Source organism: Coturnix japonica, chromosome 9 (assembly GCF_054131305.1).
Source record: "Coturnix japonica strain WE chromosome 9, WE-NBRP24, whole genome shotgun sequence".
Lineage (NCBI taxonomy): Eukaryota > Metazoa > Chordata > Aves > Galliformes > Phasianidae > Coturnix > Coturnix japonica.
Window position 1 is genome coordinate 3907184 of NC_140671.1, and position 16637 is coordinate 3923820.

Sequence of the window (16637 nt, forward strand, 5' to 3'; positions counted from 1 at the left end):
GGGCATCTAGGTGGATATATGGGTGGGTATCTCGGTGGTCCCACGCCCCCACCCCAGCCCATTCCTGAATGGCGCTCCCAGCTCTAAGGCCCCGCCCCCCACCCCCAGGCCCCGCCCCCTAACCCACAAGCCACGCCCCCTTCCTCCATACTGCCCTTGTGCGCAGGCGCAGTCCCTCCTCGTGACACCACTGGACCCGGAAGTGGGTTGTCCGGTGCTGCACGTGGTTCGTCCCGGTTCCGAGATGGGCCGAGCGCGGCGGCGGCACAACTGGAAGGCACGGAGCGGGGCGGAGCCGATCCACACGGCTGGGGCCGAACCGGCCGGGCTGCAGCTGGAGCTGGAGCTGGGAGGTGCGAGGGGTCGTGCGGGGCGGCTGCGGTGTCACTGTGCTGCTGTTACGTGGTGTGGAAGCGTCGTGTAGCTCCGAGCTGCTCTGCATTCACTACAGTGTGTGTTTGCTCACTGATACCGGCCCTCCTGGTTCTGGTGAGTAACACACGGATGCTTGCAGATGAGACACCGCTAAAGGGGATCGATGGGAGCAATGCCCTGGTCCTGCCAGCAAAGAAAGAGAAGAAGAAGAAAGTACCGAGAGCTGCGCAACAGCAGAAGAAACCGCTCAGCAGGAAACAGAAGAAAAACTTACAGAGAGTTTTAGAACAGAAGGAAAAGAAAAAACAGGTACGGTGCTGTGTGTGAGTCATGAGCCCCTCTTCAAATGGTCGGTAACTCCACAGCCGATCTTTAGGTAAGTTATTTCCTATTGACTGTAGTTGTATTTCCCTCGCAGCGTGCTGAGCTGCTGAGCAAGCTGAGTGAGGTGCAGGCATCCCAGGCAGAGATGAAGCTGCTGTACACCACCTCCAAGCTGGGTGTTGGGGGACGCATGTTTCAGCCTAAAAGGTAAAGGAGCCCTGGGGAGAACCTTGCTGATTTACTGCTGTATTGTGGCAACCTTCACATCTTTCCATTATCACTGTCTGGGGAGTGGAGCCTGGCTTAGTGCTGCGTGATGCCCACTGTGCAGCAGTTCTTCCTCTGATTAAAACCTGGGTTTGGGCTCACGCAGTGACTTTGTGCTACAGTTACTGTTTGCTGTGGCAGACAGGTGAACTCCGCAGTTCTTGAGCACCTTCAGGGTCGGTGGCCCCAACACCTCTCTATGCAGCCTGTTTTTAACTAGTATGAGCCTCCCCTGGTTCTGCTGAAGGCCATCAGCTCATCCTGACGCTGTAGTTCACATGGTGGTGTGTTGTTTCAGGGTGCTGCAGGAGCCAGGCGCTGCTGGACCTGAGAAGATCAGGAGCATCAGCGGTGCAAATAAGAGAAGGCACAGCTCAGATTCAGAGCCCGAGCCTGAGGGTGAATCCAGCAGTTCTGAGGAGGAGGAGAAGGAAGAAAGGAAACAAGAAATTGAAAAGCCTTCAGCCAGTAATGTGAACTCTGCTGGGAAGCCAGAGGAAGGCATGAAGAAGCCCGTGGTGAGCCAGCAGGCTGCTCCTGCGGTGTCCAGCAAACCATTGTGCAAGCCTGCAGTTTTTGTTCCAGTGGACAGATCTCCAGAGATTCAGGTAAGGCTGAGCAGTGACCTGTGGGCTTAGGAATGACAGCATCTTGCATCAGATCTATTTGCTGTCGTTCCGTTCTGTTTGGTGTGAGTGGGATGTTCTCCAGAACTGGGAGTAGCTCTGTGTGTCTTTGAATGGACACAGCAGGTTATGGAAGGGCTCTGTTGGAAATATGGTATCGATAAGCTCAGGGGACTCTGTAGTTTCACCAATTAAAGTGCAGAAACTTGTGGCTGCTTTTTGGAAAGCTGTTTGGATGAGTCTGGTTCTTAGGCCTGACAGTGGGAGATTCTCTGCTTTGGGGCTTTTTGAGCCTCAAACCTTGCAGAATTCCTTCTTGTGGGTTTTGTTATCTGAGCAAGGAAACACCTGTCAGTCCCAGGGAAGCCTAAACGATGTGTGTAAACCGTGTGTTTTATTTTAGGAAGCAAGACTAAAGCTGCCCATTCTGGCTGAAGAGCAAGTCATCATGGAAGCCATTAACGAGAACCCCATTGTCGTCATATGCGGAGAGACGGGCAGTGGTAAAACCACCCAGGTCCCCCAGTTTCTCTATGAAGCTGGTTATACCAGGTAGGAGTTGCCTTTTGGATGCAGCACATGTGGGTAGAAAAGTTGAAGCTGAGCTTGGTCACTTCTGATTTAGTCTCCTGTATTCTGAAATGGCTGAAGTGGGGAGCTCACTCTTTGCTGTGCAGTGTGGCCATGCTGAAGGTGCTTTTAAAAACCTGAAGGGTTTAAAAGCCCTTTCCGCATAAGCAATCTTTTGAAACCTTTATACAACGCCCCCCCCCCTTGTTGTTCTTCACCCCTTTAGTTCTAATGGCATCATTGGCATCACCGAGCCCCGCCGCGTGGCTGCAGTGTCCATGTCTCAGCGCGTCGCTAAGGAGATGAATTTGTCACATAGGTGAGAAGGAAACCTGCAGGGACCTTGCTGGGGAGGCTGCACTGAGATGCACTGCACATGTGATAGGTTGAAACAGAGGCGTGTGTGTGTTTGCTGTTCTGCCTCTGCTGAGAGCCTATGGCTGGTTACTTACAGACTGCATTGCTGGTGTCTGTAAAAGCACATGCAGATGCTCGGGGTGGAATTGCTGTGTGAGGTTCTGGTGTTTGCTGTGTGTGAGGCTCTGGTGGGCTGTTGGGGGTGCATTGTTTCATCTGTTGGCACTGAGTTATGCTGAAGGCTGCTTCCTGATCTGCACTTTTAATTTCCCACTTCTCTCTCCGTGCCTTGTGGCTCTCCTGGTGTTCCCTCACAGAGCGGTTTCATATCAAATCCGATATGAAGGAAACGTCACAGATGAAACACAAATCAAGTTCATGACAGACGGTGTGCTGCTGAAAGAAGTGCAGAAGGTGAGGGGCTGCCATTGCTGCTGGGAGAAGGGGGGGATCTCCTTCAGCCAGAGGAAGAGTCAGCCAAGTTGTGTGGGTTTATTGCACTGAGATGTATTTCATCTCAACCCTTTATGTTCCTGCCCTAGTCTCTCAGTGTGGGGTTATCTTGCTATGTGAGGGGAAATACCTGCCACTGTGCTCAGGTGTGAGGCTGTGAGGGCAGTGTCTGTGCAGCCAGAGGCTGTTCTGACAGGGATATCCTCAGCTGAGGCTTCATGCTGTGAAATGGTTCTTTCTTCTCAGGATTTTCTGCTTTCAAAGTACAAAGTGATCATTATCGATGAAGCCCACGAGAGAAGTATGTACACTGATATCCTGATAGGGCTCCTGTCTCGCATCGTGCCTCTGCGGGAGAAGGTGAGAGAAGCTGCATAGCAGAAAGCACACCAGGAAGGGGTGCCAGCAGATAATTTAACACACAATGTCCGATTGCATTGCCACCAGACACAAGTAATTAAAATTGCTGGCCTATTAGAAAGCGCTTGTGTTCAATGCTGCCAATAGTCCTTGCTCTGTGTGCTGTATAGAAGTTCCACGTGCCTCCAGGCAAAGAATAACAGCTGTGTGTCCCTGCAGAAGGGGCTGCCTCTGAAGCTGATCATCATGTCGGCCACACTCCGCGTGGAGGATTTCACTGACAACACCCGGCTGTTTGCTGTCACACCCCCCGTTCTGCAGGTATTGTTCTTCTCGCCGGGATCTCGGCCAGATAAAGCAGCTAAAATACAACGAGGGCTTCCTTTATGAAATAGAAAACATCATTTTGGTGCCTACATCTTTTGGATGTCAGTTTAAAATTCAGCTTTGTTTTGGTTATGCTGTTTTGTCATTTGGTACTTGGTGGTTTTCTCTCCACTTCTATTGGAGAATTTCCCCTGGCAGAATTGGATTACATTGAAGGACTGGAAGTTATGGTTAGGAAGCCTCAATCCAGGAGAGAATAGTTTGTGTATCTAGTCCTGCCACGAGGGTTGCAATGACTGTGCTGGAATTACAAACAGGGCCTGTTTGCTGTTGGATTTCCCCTGTAGGTGGATGCGAGGCAGTTCCCTGTCACTGTTCATTTCAACAAGAAAACCCCCCTGGATGATTACAGTGGGGAATGCTTCCGAAAGGTGTGTAAAATCCATCGGATGTTACCCTCAGGTAAGGGCACTGTGGAGCCTCTCACATTCTTCCTGCTTAACCATCTCTAGAATTGTTTGAGCTCTTTTTGGGTAACTCAAGCAATGGTACATGGTATTTAGAGCAATTGCTTCTCTTGCAGGTGGGATTTTGGTGTTCTTGACAGGCCAGGCTGAAGTTCACTCTCTTTGTAGAAGACTGAGGAAAGCCTTTCCCTTCCAGAAAAACAGTACTGCAGGTAATGCTACTGAATAAGACTTGGAATTAATTGAATTAAACTTGGAATGGAATTAAACATGGAATTTCCCCTCTCCGAGAACTGAGCTTCCTTTGCACCTAAAATAAGAACTTCTATTTTAAAGTTTCTCAAGACAAAAGTTGGGGGTGGGGTTTAAGGATAATGGGATTCCTCGGGATGGCTTTAGAAAGCTGAGTCCTGCCACAGCTCAGCTAACTGTCTTCTCAACCTCAGGACACACATTTGCTGTGTGCTGCTGTTGGTCCTCAGTATGGTTCCTTCAGCAGGGCTGCTTGCTTCCTTCATGCTGCGATGCCTTTTGAATCCTTTGGGAGGTGGGAGTAGGGGCCAGCTGGATGTTCCTTTTCCTGAGATGAAAGCATGTGCAGCTAATGGCGATATGATGGCTATTTTTGTAGGGGATGATGATGACGACAGAAAAGAATCAGTGGAAGAAATGCGAAAATTTAAGAAATCAAGGAGGCGGAAGAAAACTACGGTACTGTGATGGTTAGAGTCCCTCCCACAGACACAGCAGGTGCCTCCCTGCAGGAGAGCACTACTGCATAGCAGTGATTCTCACCAGCCTGGTTTAGGCTCACATGAAGCATTGTGACTTGCAAGTGTCCTCTGCAGAACTATGGCAGCACTGTTTGCACTCCTAAGTACTGCATTACAAGCAGCAGAGTGCTAAAATGTGTTCCCAGATATTGTGGGTAGGGACAGATTTCAGCTAAGTACGATCTTAAAGCATTAATGGAAGGAGTTGCAGACTTGCTGTCTCCAGGGTTGCCTCTCTTTGGTTATTTGTTACCCAGAATTGAGTCTGATGTGTCTGTGATGGATGGTAGCATTTGGATTCCACCCAGCTCCCACATGCACTGTGCTGGGAGGAGATCTTGATGCTGCAGAGATACTGTTTGCTGGTCTTGGGTCCTGCAAGCTGGAGTGGTGTGAAGAGCTACTACCCTTTGCCACTGTCCTCCCTGTGAAGAAACATGGCTCAGCAAGAGTGTTGTTTGAAACCTGGGCTGTTTGTGACTTGGGCTATCCCACTTACACTTCATTTTCTTCTTTCCTGTCTTCCTCAGACACTTCCCCGAATCAATCTGGACAATTACGCTGTTGTACCGGTGGATGAAGGAGATGAGGATAGAGATGCTGAAAGTGATGATGATGTTGCAGGATCTGATATTGACCTTGACTTAGGAGATGGAGACTCGGAAGAAGGTTTGTCGCTTACCTACAGTTAGCTGTGAAACGTGTGACATCAAATAGCTGTCCCTTGCTAGACAAATCAATATTTGTCAATATCAAATAGCTGTCCCTTGCTAGGGTTTTCCAGATTCAGATTTATGCTAGATAATTTGTTTCTGCTTTTTAATGAGTTGTGCTCCTGGAGATGTAGTTGGGGATAAGCCTAGAAGTTGAGTTAATATAAAGTTATTGCTTTGTTTCTTCACAGAAGAGAAATCAGATTCATCCCTTCCACTTTATGTGCTCCCTCTCTATTCTTTACTAGCACCGGAGAAACAAGCAAAGGTAAAAGATTCATTATCACAAAAGCAAATGATCCTTACTGATAGGTGTAATGTGCTTTGTGAGCTAAAAGGTCCATCTTAGACTACTGCCAGTGGGCAGACTGGAATAGCTCGCTGGGCAAGATGGGCTGGGTTCAGAGCAGTCCTTGCTTGGCCTGTGCTCTCCCTGATGTGCCGGTCCAGTGGGCTGGGAGAGATGAAAAACAACAGTCCTGTAGCATGTTAAAATTACTCACAGCCACAGGGTGCATCAAGGATTTTATGTGCAATGCATTTCACACACCCATCTGTTTATTGTAGGTGTTCCGGCCTCCTCCTCCTGGCACAAGGCTCTGTGTTGTAGCCACCAACGTGGCAGAGACATCGCTCACCATCCCAGGCATCAAATACGTGGTTGACTGTGGAAAGGTGAAGAAGCGTTTCTATGACAAAATCACCGGGGTTTCATCTTTCAGAGTCACCTGGATCTCTCAAGCATCAGCAAACCAGCGGGCAGGTCGTGCGGGCCGGACTGAACCAGGGCACTGCTACAGGTCAGTGAGCTGCTGAGAAAGGAGGGTTATGTAAATATTACCCTCAGCTGCCTTTTGACTTGAAATCCCTTGCCAATTCTTCCACACGCGTTTCCTGAGTTAAGATGTCTTGCAAGTTTCCAAGCAGCGTTTCTGGTCCTTTAGGTTGTATTCATCAGCTGTTTTCATGGACTTTGAGAAATTTTCTGCACCAGAAATAACAAAGCGACCGGTGGAAGACTTGATCCTGCAAATGAAGGCACTGAATATAGAAAAGGTGAGATGTTGGACTGGCTCCCTGCTGTGGAGCTCATTGAAGTAGTTGCCCATTGGAGCCAGAAGCAAACACAAATCCATGTTAGAATTGAGGGTCCTGGGATTTGGTTTCCATTCTGCAAAATGCAGATGCTGTTATGAATTTAGCAGACCTTACCTGACCTGTTCTGGTTATAAGAGCTTTTGCATCACGTTTTCACTACTGAAAAGTCCCCTATCAAAATAGGGATTGTGTTTTGGAGATAGCTGAAGCACAGTGCTTAGAGCTGGACGTTAAGCAGCCTGCTCTAGGCGGTGCCTGCAGTCAGTGGCAGCTGAGGGTCATTGCTTGTTTTCACATTTCCTAATGGTTTTGTTCTAAGCGTTTCCTCCTATTCTATGTCCTTTCCTCTTACTTCTGGCACACGTTCTAAATGTTTTTCTTTGGTCCTTGTAATGGAAAGTGAGTTTTTCACTCCCTTCCAGGGCTTCTTAGTGATCCAGGCTCTGCCATGTCAGTGATGTACTGAGAGGCATTTTATCTGGTACCTGTAGGTAATCAACTTCCCATTCCCAACACCACCTCCAGCAGAAGCACTTGCAGCAGCTGAGGAGTTACTGATAGCCCTGGGTGCCCTGAAGGAGCCCCCTATGACAGGAAGGTAATAGCTGTGGTCCCCCACAGATTTCCTCATGGGGATAAAGCACCCACGAGGGCAGAAACACGGGTTTGCATGAATGCAGATGTTACTTTACTGCGTGACTTGTCTCCCCACAGGCTGAAGGAGCAGCAGGCAGCAAAGCTGAGCTGCCCTATTAGTCCCCTGGGCAGAGTAATGGCCACTTTTCCTGTTGCCCCCCGCTATGCGAAGATGCTGGCACTGAGCAGGCAGCATGACTGCCTGCCTTACACCATTACCATTGTGTCTGCCATGACCGTTCGAGAGCTTTTTGAAGAGTTTGACAGGTAAGTGAGGGAGCCCAACTCCCAGTTGATATGGAAGCATAGCATCATAGGACAGTTTGGGTTGGGAGTGACCTTAAAGCCCATCTAATTCCAATGCCCTGCCATGGGCAGGAACACCTCCCACTAAATTGGGCTGCCTGGAGCCCCTTCTCACCTAGCAGGGCTGTTGATGCCTCTCTTACCTTGAGCACACCCTGATTCATGCTGTTCTGTGTTTCTTTTAGGCCAGCGGCAAGTGAAGAAGAGACAGTAAAGCTAAAGGGGAAGAAAGGAAGGCTTGTACAGATGCAGAAGATCTGGGCTGGGCAAGGGTCGTTGCAGAAGCTCGGAGACCTCATGGTGATGTTAGGTATTGCACACAGTGTTTTCCCAATGCTGATAACTTCTATTCTCCTCTCCCCATCACCCCGACCTCAGCTTTATACAAAACCATCTTCCTGCTGTAGGACTGAGTGTAGAATTGTAATTCCTGGGCTGATCTAGGCAGCCTCCAGCCATTGTGGGCTGACAGATGGCCCTGGCTGAGTAGGAACTGCAGTATGTTCATGCTGACTGTGACAGTACTGTGCCACAGCTGGTTTAATTGCAACTCATTTGTGAAGTTGTTTTCTCCACTTGACTATTCACTTCCAGGAGCAGTGGGCTCCTGTGAATACTCTGGGTGTACTCCTAAGTTCTGTGAAGAGAACGGGCTCCGCTACAAAGCCATGCTGGAAATCAGGCGGTTGAGAGGGCAGCTGACAACAGCAGGTAAATGGATTCTAGGGGGAACTGCCATGTTCTGGGAGCAAACCAATCAGCTCAATCTTAACTCACCTTTGTTATTTCTACCTGCAGTGAACTCAGTCTGTGCTGATGCTGGCCTCTATGTTGACCCGAAGATGAAGCCCCCGACAGAAGCTCAGGCCACTTACTTGCGGCAGATCGTATTGGCGGGGCTGGGGGACCATGTTGCTCGGAGGGTTCAGGCTGAAGAACTCCTGGATGAGAAGTGGAAGAATGCCTACAAGGTAAACAGCTCAGTTCACCCGAGTTCCTCTTCCCTTGTGTCTGTAGGACAGAGGGGCACTGGGCTTCTTTCTGGTTCCATCCATGGGGCTCTGTGTGTTGGTATTCTCCAGCTTCTTGCCTTAGAATCAAAGTTTCCAGTGTTGCAGTTTCCAAGTCCTTGTGCAGGAAGTGCTGTAAAAGAGTAAGAAGGGCTGTTAGTCCATCTCACAGAGTGCTTGATGTCTCTAGAGAAAATGAAGCAGAAAAGCAAAGCATTACTAATAACCTCCATTGCTTAAGGAGACGCTATAATTGTGTATGAGAGAGACTGAAATTCAATGCAATCAAGAGATGAGGTTGCCAGTAACTCATCCTATTCTGCTTCAATCCTCTGTGCTTTCTTACAGACCGCTCTTCTGGATGACCCGGTGTTCATCCATCCAAGCTCAGTCCTCTTCAAGCAGCTCCCGGAGTTTGTGGTGTATCAAGAAATTGTTGAGACTACAAAACTGTACATGAAAGGTGAGGCTGCTTTGGGCCGTTCTGCAGACGTGGTTGGGGAAGCAGAGGTGCCTTAGCAGAAAACTTCCCTCGTAGAACTGTTAGTAACTGAGTGGTGGCTCCGGCAGCAAGGCTTCCTTCAGGTGTGCTTTCCCTTTCTCAGGTGTGTCTGCAGTTGAACCTGAGTGGATTCCTGCCCTGTTGCCGCCGTACTGCCACTTTGGGAAGCCTCTGGAAAACCCTCCTCCATCTTACTGCCCCGAAACAGGCCGAGTTCGATGTCACAGGCCAAGTGTCTTTTGTAAGCTTCTTACAATGCCTCTCTCAGTCATTCTGTCTGAGAGCTGCTCTATAGTTATTGTAATGTCTCTTAATGACGCTGTCCATGATATCAGAAGGGCAGAGCTCAGCTTGGACTGTTCCAAGGGCTTGACAGCGATTTGAGCAGATCAACAAGTTTTAATGTATTAAATATTAACATTTTCCTGTTGGCCTGACAGTTTATTTCTATCAGTAAGTAACCCCTGTTAAAGAGAGAGGCTGGTGGTACATGGGGCAATTTATATCCATCAAGTGTTGAGGAGACTCTGTGATCTCTTTCCAGATCGAGTTGGCTGGCAGCTCCCTGCTGTCGAGGTTGATTATCCAGAAGGTATCGATCGCTATAAATACTTTGCCAGGTTCCTGCTTGAAGGGAAGGTACGTGTGGTTGGGTTGGAATGGATATCTTCCACTGTTCGTTATGTGCTCACTGCAACCTATCTCACAGGTCATTGAGAAACTGGGTTCTTACAGCCAGTGTCTGCTCTCCAATCCTCTCATAATGCTGAAAACGTGGTCCAAGTAAGTTGCAAGTTTGTTTTCTCCTCTGAATGCTTTTAACTTCCTTTAAAAAGTAACAGCAAACAATTAAAGGCTGGGAGGGGTGTGCAGGGCACTGAGATAAGGTTGCAGAGAGGGGAAAAATGCAGTTTGGGGGGGGGGTTGTTTCACTTTTTACCAAGAAAAGCTGTTTTGTGAGAGTTGCACTATTAAGGGCTGGGTGGAAGCACACACAGAAGGCACTGATCACACTGACCTCTGCAGGCAGCTCCCTACAAGTGCATGAGAGCTTTAAGCTAAGGACGTGTCTGAATCCAGAGGTCGTGTGATTTACAGCTGTATTTAGCCCCCACTAATAGTGTGAATGAATTCAGAAAGGTGAGCTGAGCACTGTAACATGCTGCTAAACTGAGCTGATGGGCATTGCTTTATGGCACCGCTTTGTTCTGGACTCACACAGGCTGCAGCCCAGGACTGAATCCCTCCTGCAGGCCCTGGTTGCTGAACATTGTGATAACCGTGATGCTCTGTTGGCTGCGTGGAAGAAAAACCCCAAGTGTAAGTGTCCTAATACTTTAATATTAGTCTTATCAGTGAAGACTTTGGCTTTTTAGGTATGTTTAAGGTGAGCTGTTTCACTTGCTGTGCTCCGAATAAAATGTTCTGAATGGAAACCATAATGCTGAGAGTTTTGATTCTTGTGAAAGAACCAAATGGATGTTGATATATTGATATTAGGGCATCTCACTGCTGCTCTCTTTCTATTCCAGATCTGCTCACGGCCTATTGCCAGTGGATCCCTGAGGTTATGCACGATGATGTAGCCAAGCAGTGGCCGCCGGTCGCACTGTGACACCCAGCTCTGTTCTTGGGGAGCTGCTTTGGTCTGAAATGTTTTGGGAGCATCTGTTTCCATGAAGATCTGATGAACATTGGGACTGCCTGGCTGCTAGCAGTGCCTTCCTGTGGGTCAGCTGGCTCTTAGCTCTGGTTTTCAGCCTGCTGTGCTCTCAGAAGCCCCACACCGGCTGTTTCACGGGTGCTTTATCTTGTTAATATTTGGATAATTGTATCCACTGTATTTTACCAGCTATGTTTTGCTGAAGTTTCTCTTTGGACTATATTAGTCATAGGGGACTACAATAAATATATGTGATTCTTGATTCGGATGGGAGAAATGTTTTCTGTGCAGGGTGTTGCAAGAAGCAGAAGGTTAGAGCAGAAGGTTAGGACTCAGCATTACCCTCATGCTGGGCTGGCTGTGGCCTCATAGAGCTGCTTGTTCACTGCCTTATACCCTGTGGATCTGCATGGGGAAGGACCGAAGTGAGTTGGGTTATTATATGAGTTACAGCACACTAAGAACTAGGGGTTATTTGGCTGCCTGTTTCGGAGGGGTAGAAAAAGCTAAGAGCACTGATTTACAACTGGCAAAGGTGAAATACGGATGTGTAGGGAATCTTGGCGAGCGAAAGCAAAGTAGCTTTACAGAGAGCTGCTGCTTTGTGCCTGTGAGCTGAGGAAGGGGGGTAGAAAATAATGGGAGGAAAAAAGAAAAATGTGGAGATGCCGGGGATTGAACCCGGGGCCTCATACATGCAAAGCATGCGCTCTACCACTGAGCTACATCCCCTTGTTGTTAGTGGCTCACCGCAGAGCTCTCACATCCGACACGCGGCAGCCGCGCGCCGCCCGCTGGGACACAGAGCTGTAACAGGGCTGGAAGGAAAGCCTCTACATACCTGTCCTCGTTAGTATAGTGGTGAGTATCCCCGCCTGTCACGCGGGAGACCGGGGTTCGATTCCCCGACGGGGAGGTTACAAATATTTTGCCCGTCGGTGCAATTTTTAGTCCTGTTTGTCCCGGCCCGGTGCTGGCTCTTGGTGCCGTGAGGGGCGGGGTGCTCACCGCGGGCTGCCGGGGGTCCAGCCCTGTTTTATTTCTGTGCTTTACCGCAGAGCGATGGGAGATAAGGAGTTTCCCGACCGACAGCCGCCCGCACGTGTTTGCGCTGCAGGGAGAAGCGGGGTCAGGACGGGGCTGGGCGGGGTCGTATCCACACCCTGGGCAGGGTCGCCTCGCCGCCGAAATAGCTCAGTTGGGAGAGCGTTAGACTGAAGATCTAAAGGTCCCTGGTTCGATCCCGGGTTTCGGCAGAGCTTTTTATTTTTCTTTCCCCAACTCTCCCCATTGCGGCTCGTTTTGCAGCCGGTTCCCGCAGCTCCCGTTGGCAGTAACACGCATTGACCGGCTGGGGCCGAGCTCTGAGCGGGCTGCGGGAGCGCAGCGTACACCGTCCTCGTTAGTATAGTGGTGAGTATCCCCGCCTGTCACGCGGGAGACCGGGGTTCGATTCCCCGACGGGGAGGTAGCGATGCTTTTTGTACTCAATGCAATTTTTCTCTTTTCGCTTTTTCTACCTCTATTTTCTTCCATCTTCCAAAGGGAAAAAAACCCCCGCAGCCATCCGTGCTCGTTCCTGTCCCAAACTCACGTTCCCAACTCGGATGGACCCCGAGGATCCGCTGTGTGCAGCCGGGTGGGCAGCACGGGCAGGGGATGTAGCTCAGCGGTAGAGCGCATGCTTTGCATGTATGAGGCCCTGACTTGCGGAATCAAACTCTATAATCCAGAGATGGGTTATAAAGCAGGTATGTTTATTCCAGCGTTGCGCAGCGCCGGGTGCAAGGGGGATAGCTCCACCAAACTTGCACACCGTAAAGAGAAAAGTGTGTTACAGATATAGGTTAAGCTAATACATAATCAATAGTCTCCTCCTCAGTTTGATTACATATTCATTACATTCCCTATGGCCCCGTTCCCCGCAACCCCATTCCCTCATTCCCCCTGACCCCATTCCCCGCGACCCTTGCCGTTGTTTTGGGGTGAAATTCTTCTTCTGTTTTCTTCTTGGTGTTATCTGCTGGTACCATTCTCCCACGTAAGCATCGTCTTGCCCGGGGGTATCTAATCCTTCTTCTTGTCAGAGGTCTCTGGACAGTTTCTTCTTATCTTTATTGCCCTCTTCTCTGGTTTTCTTTTGACTAAGTGTCTGTAATTCCCCTTTTCCCTGCCCTTTTAAATGTAAACTATCTACAGTTACCCTTTGTCTTGGTTTCTGTGAAGTTCCCCTTTCCCTTTCTATAGCAAAGTGTTACCTTACCACCATTTTGAGGCTTTGCTCACTCTTCAATTCCCCCCTTTTCTTTAATCTAGCAGGCTTTTACCTGCTAGATTCTTAATGGGTCTCAAAATAGGCTCCGCTCTCTACCTTTTGTCTCAGCTCATGTCTCTTCCAAACCTCGTATTCCCTTCCGGTACCTTGGTACAAGCACATAGAGCACTTTACTACTATACAGGTAAAACTTATTAACAGCACCAAGATGGCTATAATGATTCCGACCAAAAAGAGCTGCTTTACCCATCCTAAATTTGGTAACCAGCTAGTGAGTGTATCCCACAATCCTTTTTCCCAACCTATGTTATCCTGACTTGCCTTGTGCAACACCTTTGTTTGTTCCCAAATTTTCCTCAAGTCGGTTTCAATTCTTAGGTCTTTGTTTAGGTACACACAGCAGCTCTGATTTATTATTGTGCATACCCCCCCTTCTTTGGCTGTTAATATATCCAGTGCCATCCTGTTTTGAATCACCACCTTGGATAAGGAGGATACCTCTTCTTGGATTGCTCGCAATGCATCTGTTGTGGCATTTTCTACTATTTCTAAAGTAGCTGAGATATTCACAATTGCCTGTTCTAGTTGTGTCACCCCTAGAGATGGAATGAGAATTCTTAAGAAGCTATGAAAGCCTGTGCTGTGCACTAAGGGATTGTATGTGCGCCTAGTTCGAATCCAGGGAGTTCTTAAAAGTCCTCGTGGGGTGTCTTCATGTACTGTAGTTTGAGGTACCAAATATCCTACAGTACATGTCCCTGTCCAATTTATAGGTAATGCTTTTCGAGCATGCCCATCCCCACACAGCCACCAATACCCATTTGGTAATTTACATGGCTTGGGCATCTTTTCTTGATAGGCAAATGATGTAGCCATCCTTGCAATTCCGAGAATATTCTTATCTGAGACCCAGTATGATGCCTCATCTGTTCTAGGGTCGCATCCCGTGCCTTGTGCCCATTTCCCAATTCTAACAATCCCTGTTACTATTCCTGAATTCCCATATTCCCAACTACACCCTATGCCCGTTAAGTTTCGCCATCCCACCCCCACCCCCTTATCAAATTTTCTATCTACAAAGATTGACCTAGTAGAATCTAAGATTAGCAACTCAAACCTAGGACCTTTCTGTGGTTTGTCTTGTTTGTCTTCTAGACCAAACTTACATTTCCCATATTCCACCCAGCTTGGAATTGTCCAGTTTAGTGTTGCCACCCCATACATAGGTACTCTTCCCTCTCCTCTAGGGAGGGCCGTGCATATCCAGCAAGATTTATTGAAAGCCTGGCCAATTTTCTCAGTCATTTTCAGGTAGCTGTTCCCATGCCAGGCTACGACTGTTGTCACGGTCATGCTAAAAATTACCAAGCTGTTATACATGTTTTTGGATTTTGATCTTCAGTGGTCCTTCCTCTTTCACCGTCCACTGTTGTCTGGGAGCTTTCTTCAGGCGGGTGTGGTGTATCCAAGGCGTCAGTCCTTTCACCTTTGCTGCCGTGTGGGTGGTCAGGAGCACTTGGTAGGGCCCACTCCACTTTGGTTCCAGAGGTGAATCTGAGAGGGATTTAACATAAACATAGTCGCCTGGTAGTATATTATGCACTGGGCTATCTAGGCCCCGTGCCCTGGCCCCAAGTACTGTTTTTTCAATTTTCTTTAGTTGCTTTGTCAGATTTACCATGTATTCATTCAATACTTCTTCCCCAGTTTGCATAGAGATTCCCTTTTGTACAGGGTAAGGCCTCCCATAAAGGATTTCGAATGGGCTCAGTCCTTCCTTGGTTCGGGGTTTGGTACGAACTCGTAAGAGTGCCAGTGGTAATGCCTGAGGCCAGGGTATCCCAGCCTCTTGGCCCAATTTCACTATCTGTAATTTGATTAGGTGATTCATTTTTTCCACCTGACCGCTGGACTGCGGCCTGTATGGTGTATGTAGCTGCCAATCAATTCCCAATAGTGAACTTACTTGTTGGACCACTTTAGCATTAAAGTGTGGGCCACGATCTGATGAAATTGCTGCAGGGACCCCAAACCTCGGAATGATCTCATGTAACAGAGCCTTTGTTACCTCTCGAGCCTTGTTAGTCCTACAGGGGTACGCTTCTGGCCATCCCGAAAAGGTGTCTGTTAATACCAATAAATATCTGAACCCCCCTTTTCTTGGGAGTTCTGAGAAATCAATTTGCCACTGTTGTCCCGGGTAATTCCCTTTCCCTATCTGCCCTAGGGTGACTTTATGACCTGACTTGGGGTTATTCTGTAAACATATCTCGCATTGTTGTGTCACCTGCCTAATTGTGGAATACAAGTTCCGGGCAATTATTCTTTGGGCTAAATATTTATGCAGTGCCTCCACTCCCCAATGAGTTTTTCTGTGTTCAGCCATTATCACTGCCCACAGTATAGCCGTGGGAATAATGATTTTACCTTGTGGGGTAGTGGCCCATCCTCCCTCTCCCACTTGCCCTCCTAGATCTTCTATGAGAATTTTATCTTCCTTTGAGTATCTGGGTTCACTATCAATTTGGATTTTACCGTCTGGAATTAAAGAATGCATTTCCACCGGGTCTTCCCTTGCTGCTCGTTTTGCCTCTCGATCTGCAAAAGCATTTCCTACTTCTTCCGGCATCTTTCCTTTCTGGTGTGCTCTGCAATGCATAATAGCCACCTTTCTTGGTCGATGAACTGCTTCCAGGAGCTTTAAAATTTCCTCGGCATGCTTAATGCCCTTTCCTTGTGTTGATAATAGTCCTCTCTCCTTCCATATTGCTCCATGGGCATGTATCACACTAAAAGCATACTTTGAATCTGTCCATATGTTGATTCTCTTTCCCTCTGCCAGCTCTAATGCTCGAGTTAGAGCTATGATTTCTGCCTTTTGTGCAGAGGTATTTGGGGTCAAGGCTTTTGATTCTATTACCTTGTTTGTAGTTGTCACAGCATAGCCTGCTTTGCGTACCCCCTGCAGCACAAAGCTGCTACCGTCAGTATACCAAGAGTCCTCAGCATCTTCTAGTGGTTCTTCTTTCAGGTCTGGTCGGCTGGAACACACCGCATCAATGGTTTCCAGGCAATCATGCAGTACTGGTTCTCCCGAGGTCCCACTAAGGAAGGATGCTGGGTTAACAATATTAGTTACTTTTATTTCCACATCATCTTGTTCCATCAGGATAGCTTGATACTTAAGGAGTCTCTGTGGTGAGAGCCAGTGCCCACCCTTCACTTCTAACACAGTTGAAACAGTGTGAGATGTCAAGACTGTAATTTTCTGCCCTAAAGTAAATTTACGTGCTTCCTGAACGTTTAATACCAGTGCAGCTATTGCTCTCAAGCAGCTCGGCCACCCCCTGCTTACTTCATCCAGTTGTTTAGAAAAGTATGCTACTGCTCTTCGATAAGGCCCCAAGTTCTGAGCCAGGACTCCCAAGGCTATTCCTTGTTTTTCATATGAGAATAGCCAGAATGGTTTTGTTGTGTCTGGCAACCCTAAGGCAGGAGCCTGCATGAGCTCACGCTTTAACTGTTTAAAAGCTCT

General features: G+C 48.3%; 1 protein-coding gene and 4 non-coding genes across 7 annotated transcripts; 4 read left to right on the plus strand and 1 right to left on the minus strand.

Moving 5' to 3' along the window:
- The first annotated feature begins 186 nt into the window (after nucleotides 1-186).
- Nucleotides 187-11087, plus strand: DHX37 (DEAH-box helicase 37). Of its 3 annotated transcripts, XM_015878457.3 has the most exons (27): nucleotides 187-353; nucleotides 515-684; nucleotides 794-906; nucleotides 1265-1574; nucleotides 1996-2144; nucleotides 2389-2481; nucleotides 2837-2933; nucleotides 3219-3332; nucleotides 3552-3653; nucleotides 4007-4121; nucleotides 4243-4338; nucleotides 4758-4837; nucleotides 5430-5568; nucleotides 5804-5880; nucleotides 6180-6412; nucleotides 6557-6668; nucleotides 7202-7308; nucleotides 7425-7613; nucleotides 7838-7962; nucleotides 8247-8363; nucleotides 8451-8623; nucleotides 9011-9125; nucleotides 9268-9405; nucleotides 9709-9803; nucleotides 9874-9947; nucleotides 10387-10484; nucleotides 10697-11087. In XM_015878457.3, the coding sequence occupies exons 1-27, from the start codon at nucleotides 245-247 to the stop codon at nucleotides 10777-10779; spliced, it is 3423 nt and encodes a 1140-aa protein (XP_015733943.3). In that variant the 5' UTR covers nucleotides 187-244; the 3' UTR covers nucleotides 10780-11087. The 3 variants fall into 3 exon arrangements, with proteins under 3 accessions (XP_015733943.3, XP_085411682.1, XP_085411683.1); XM_085555556.1 differs by lacking the exons at nucleotides 10387-10484; nucleotides 10697-11087 and adding an exon at nucleotides 10191-10321; XM_085555557.1 differs by lacking the exons at nucleotides 7425-7613; nucleotides 7838-7962; nucleotides 8247-8363; ... (5 more) ...; nucleotides 10387-10484; nucleotides 10697-11087 and having other exon boundaries at nucleotides 7133-7251.
- A 400-nt stretch (nucleotides 11088-11487) lies between these two features.
- TRNAA-UGC (transfer RNA alanine (anticodon UGC)) lies at nucleotides 11488-11559 on the minus strand. Its single transcript has one exon. It is a non-coding gene; the product is annotated as a tRNA-Ala (tRNA).
- A 112-nt stretch (nucleotides 11560-11671) lies between these two features.
- TRNAD-GUC (transfer RNA aspartic acid (anticodon GUC)) lies at nucleotides 11672-11743 on the plus strand. Its single transcript has one exon. It is a non-coding gene; the product is annotated as a tRNA-Asp (tRNA).
- A 267-nt stretch (nucleotides 11744-12010) lies between these two features.
- On the plus strand, nucleotides 12011-12083 carry TRNAF-GAA (transfer RNA phenylalanine (anticodon GAA)). The gene has a single exon. It is a non-coding gene; the product is annotated as a tRNA-Phe (tRNA).
- Nucleotides 12084-12223: 140 nt separating this feature from the next.
- Nucleotides 12224-12295, plus strand: TRNAD-GUC (transfer RNA aspartic acid (anticodon GUC)). The gene has a single exon. It is a non-coding gene; the product is annotated as a tRNA-Asp (tRNA).
- Nucleotides 12296-16637: the final 4342 nt, after the last annotated feature.

Coding starts and splice junctions, on each gene's coding strand:
- DHX37 (XM_015878457.3), top strand. CDS start 245: ATGGGCCGAGCGCGGCGGCGGCACAACTGGAAGGCACGGAGCGGGGCG. Junction 907..1,264: donor CGCATGTTTCAGCCTAAAAG/GTAAAGGAGCCC, acceptor GTGTTGTTTCAG/GGTGCTGCAGGAGCCAGGCG. Junction 2,934..3,218: donor TGCTGAAAGAAGTGCAGAAG/GTGAGGGGCTGC, acceptor CTTTCTTCTCAG/GATTTTCTGCTTTCAAAGTA.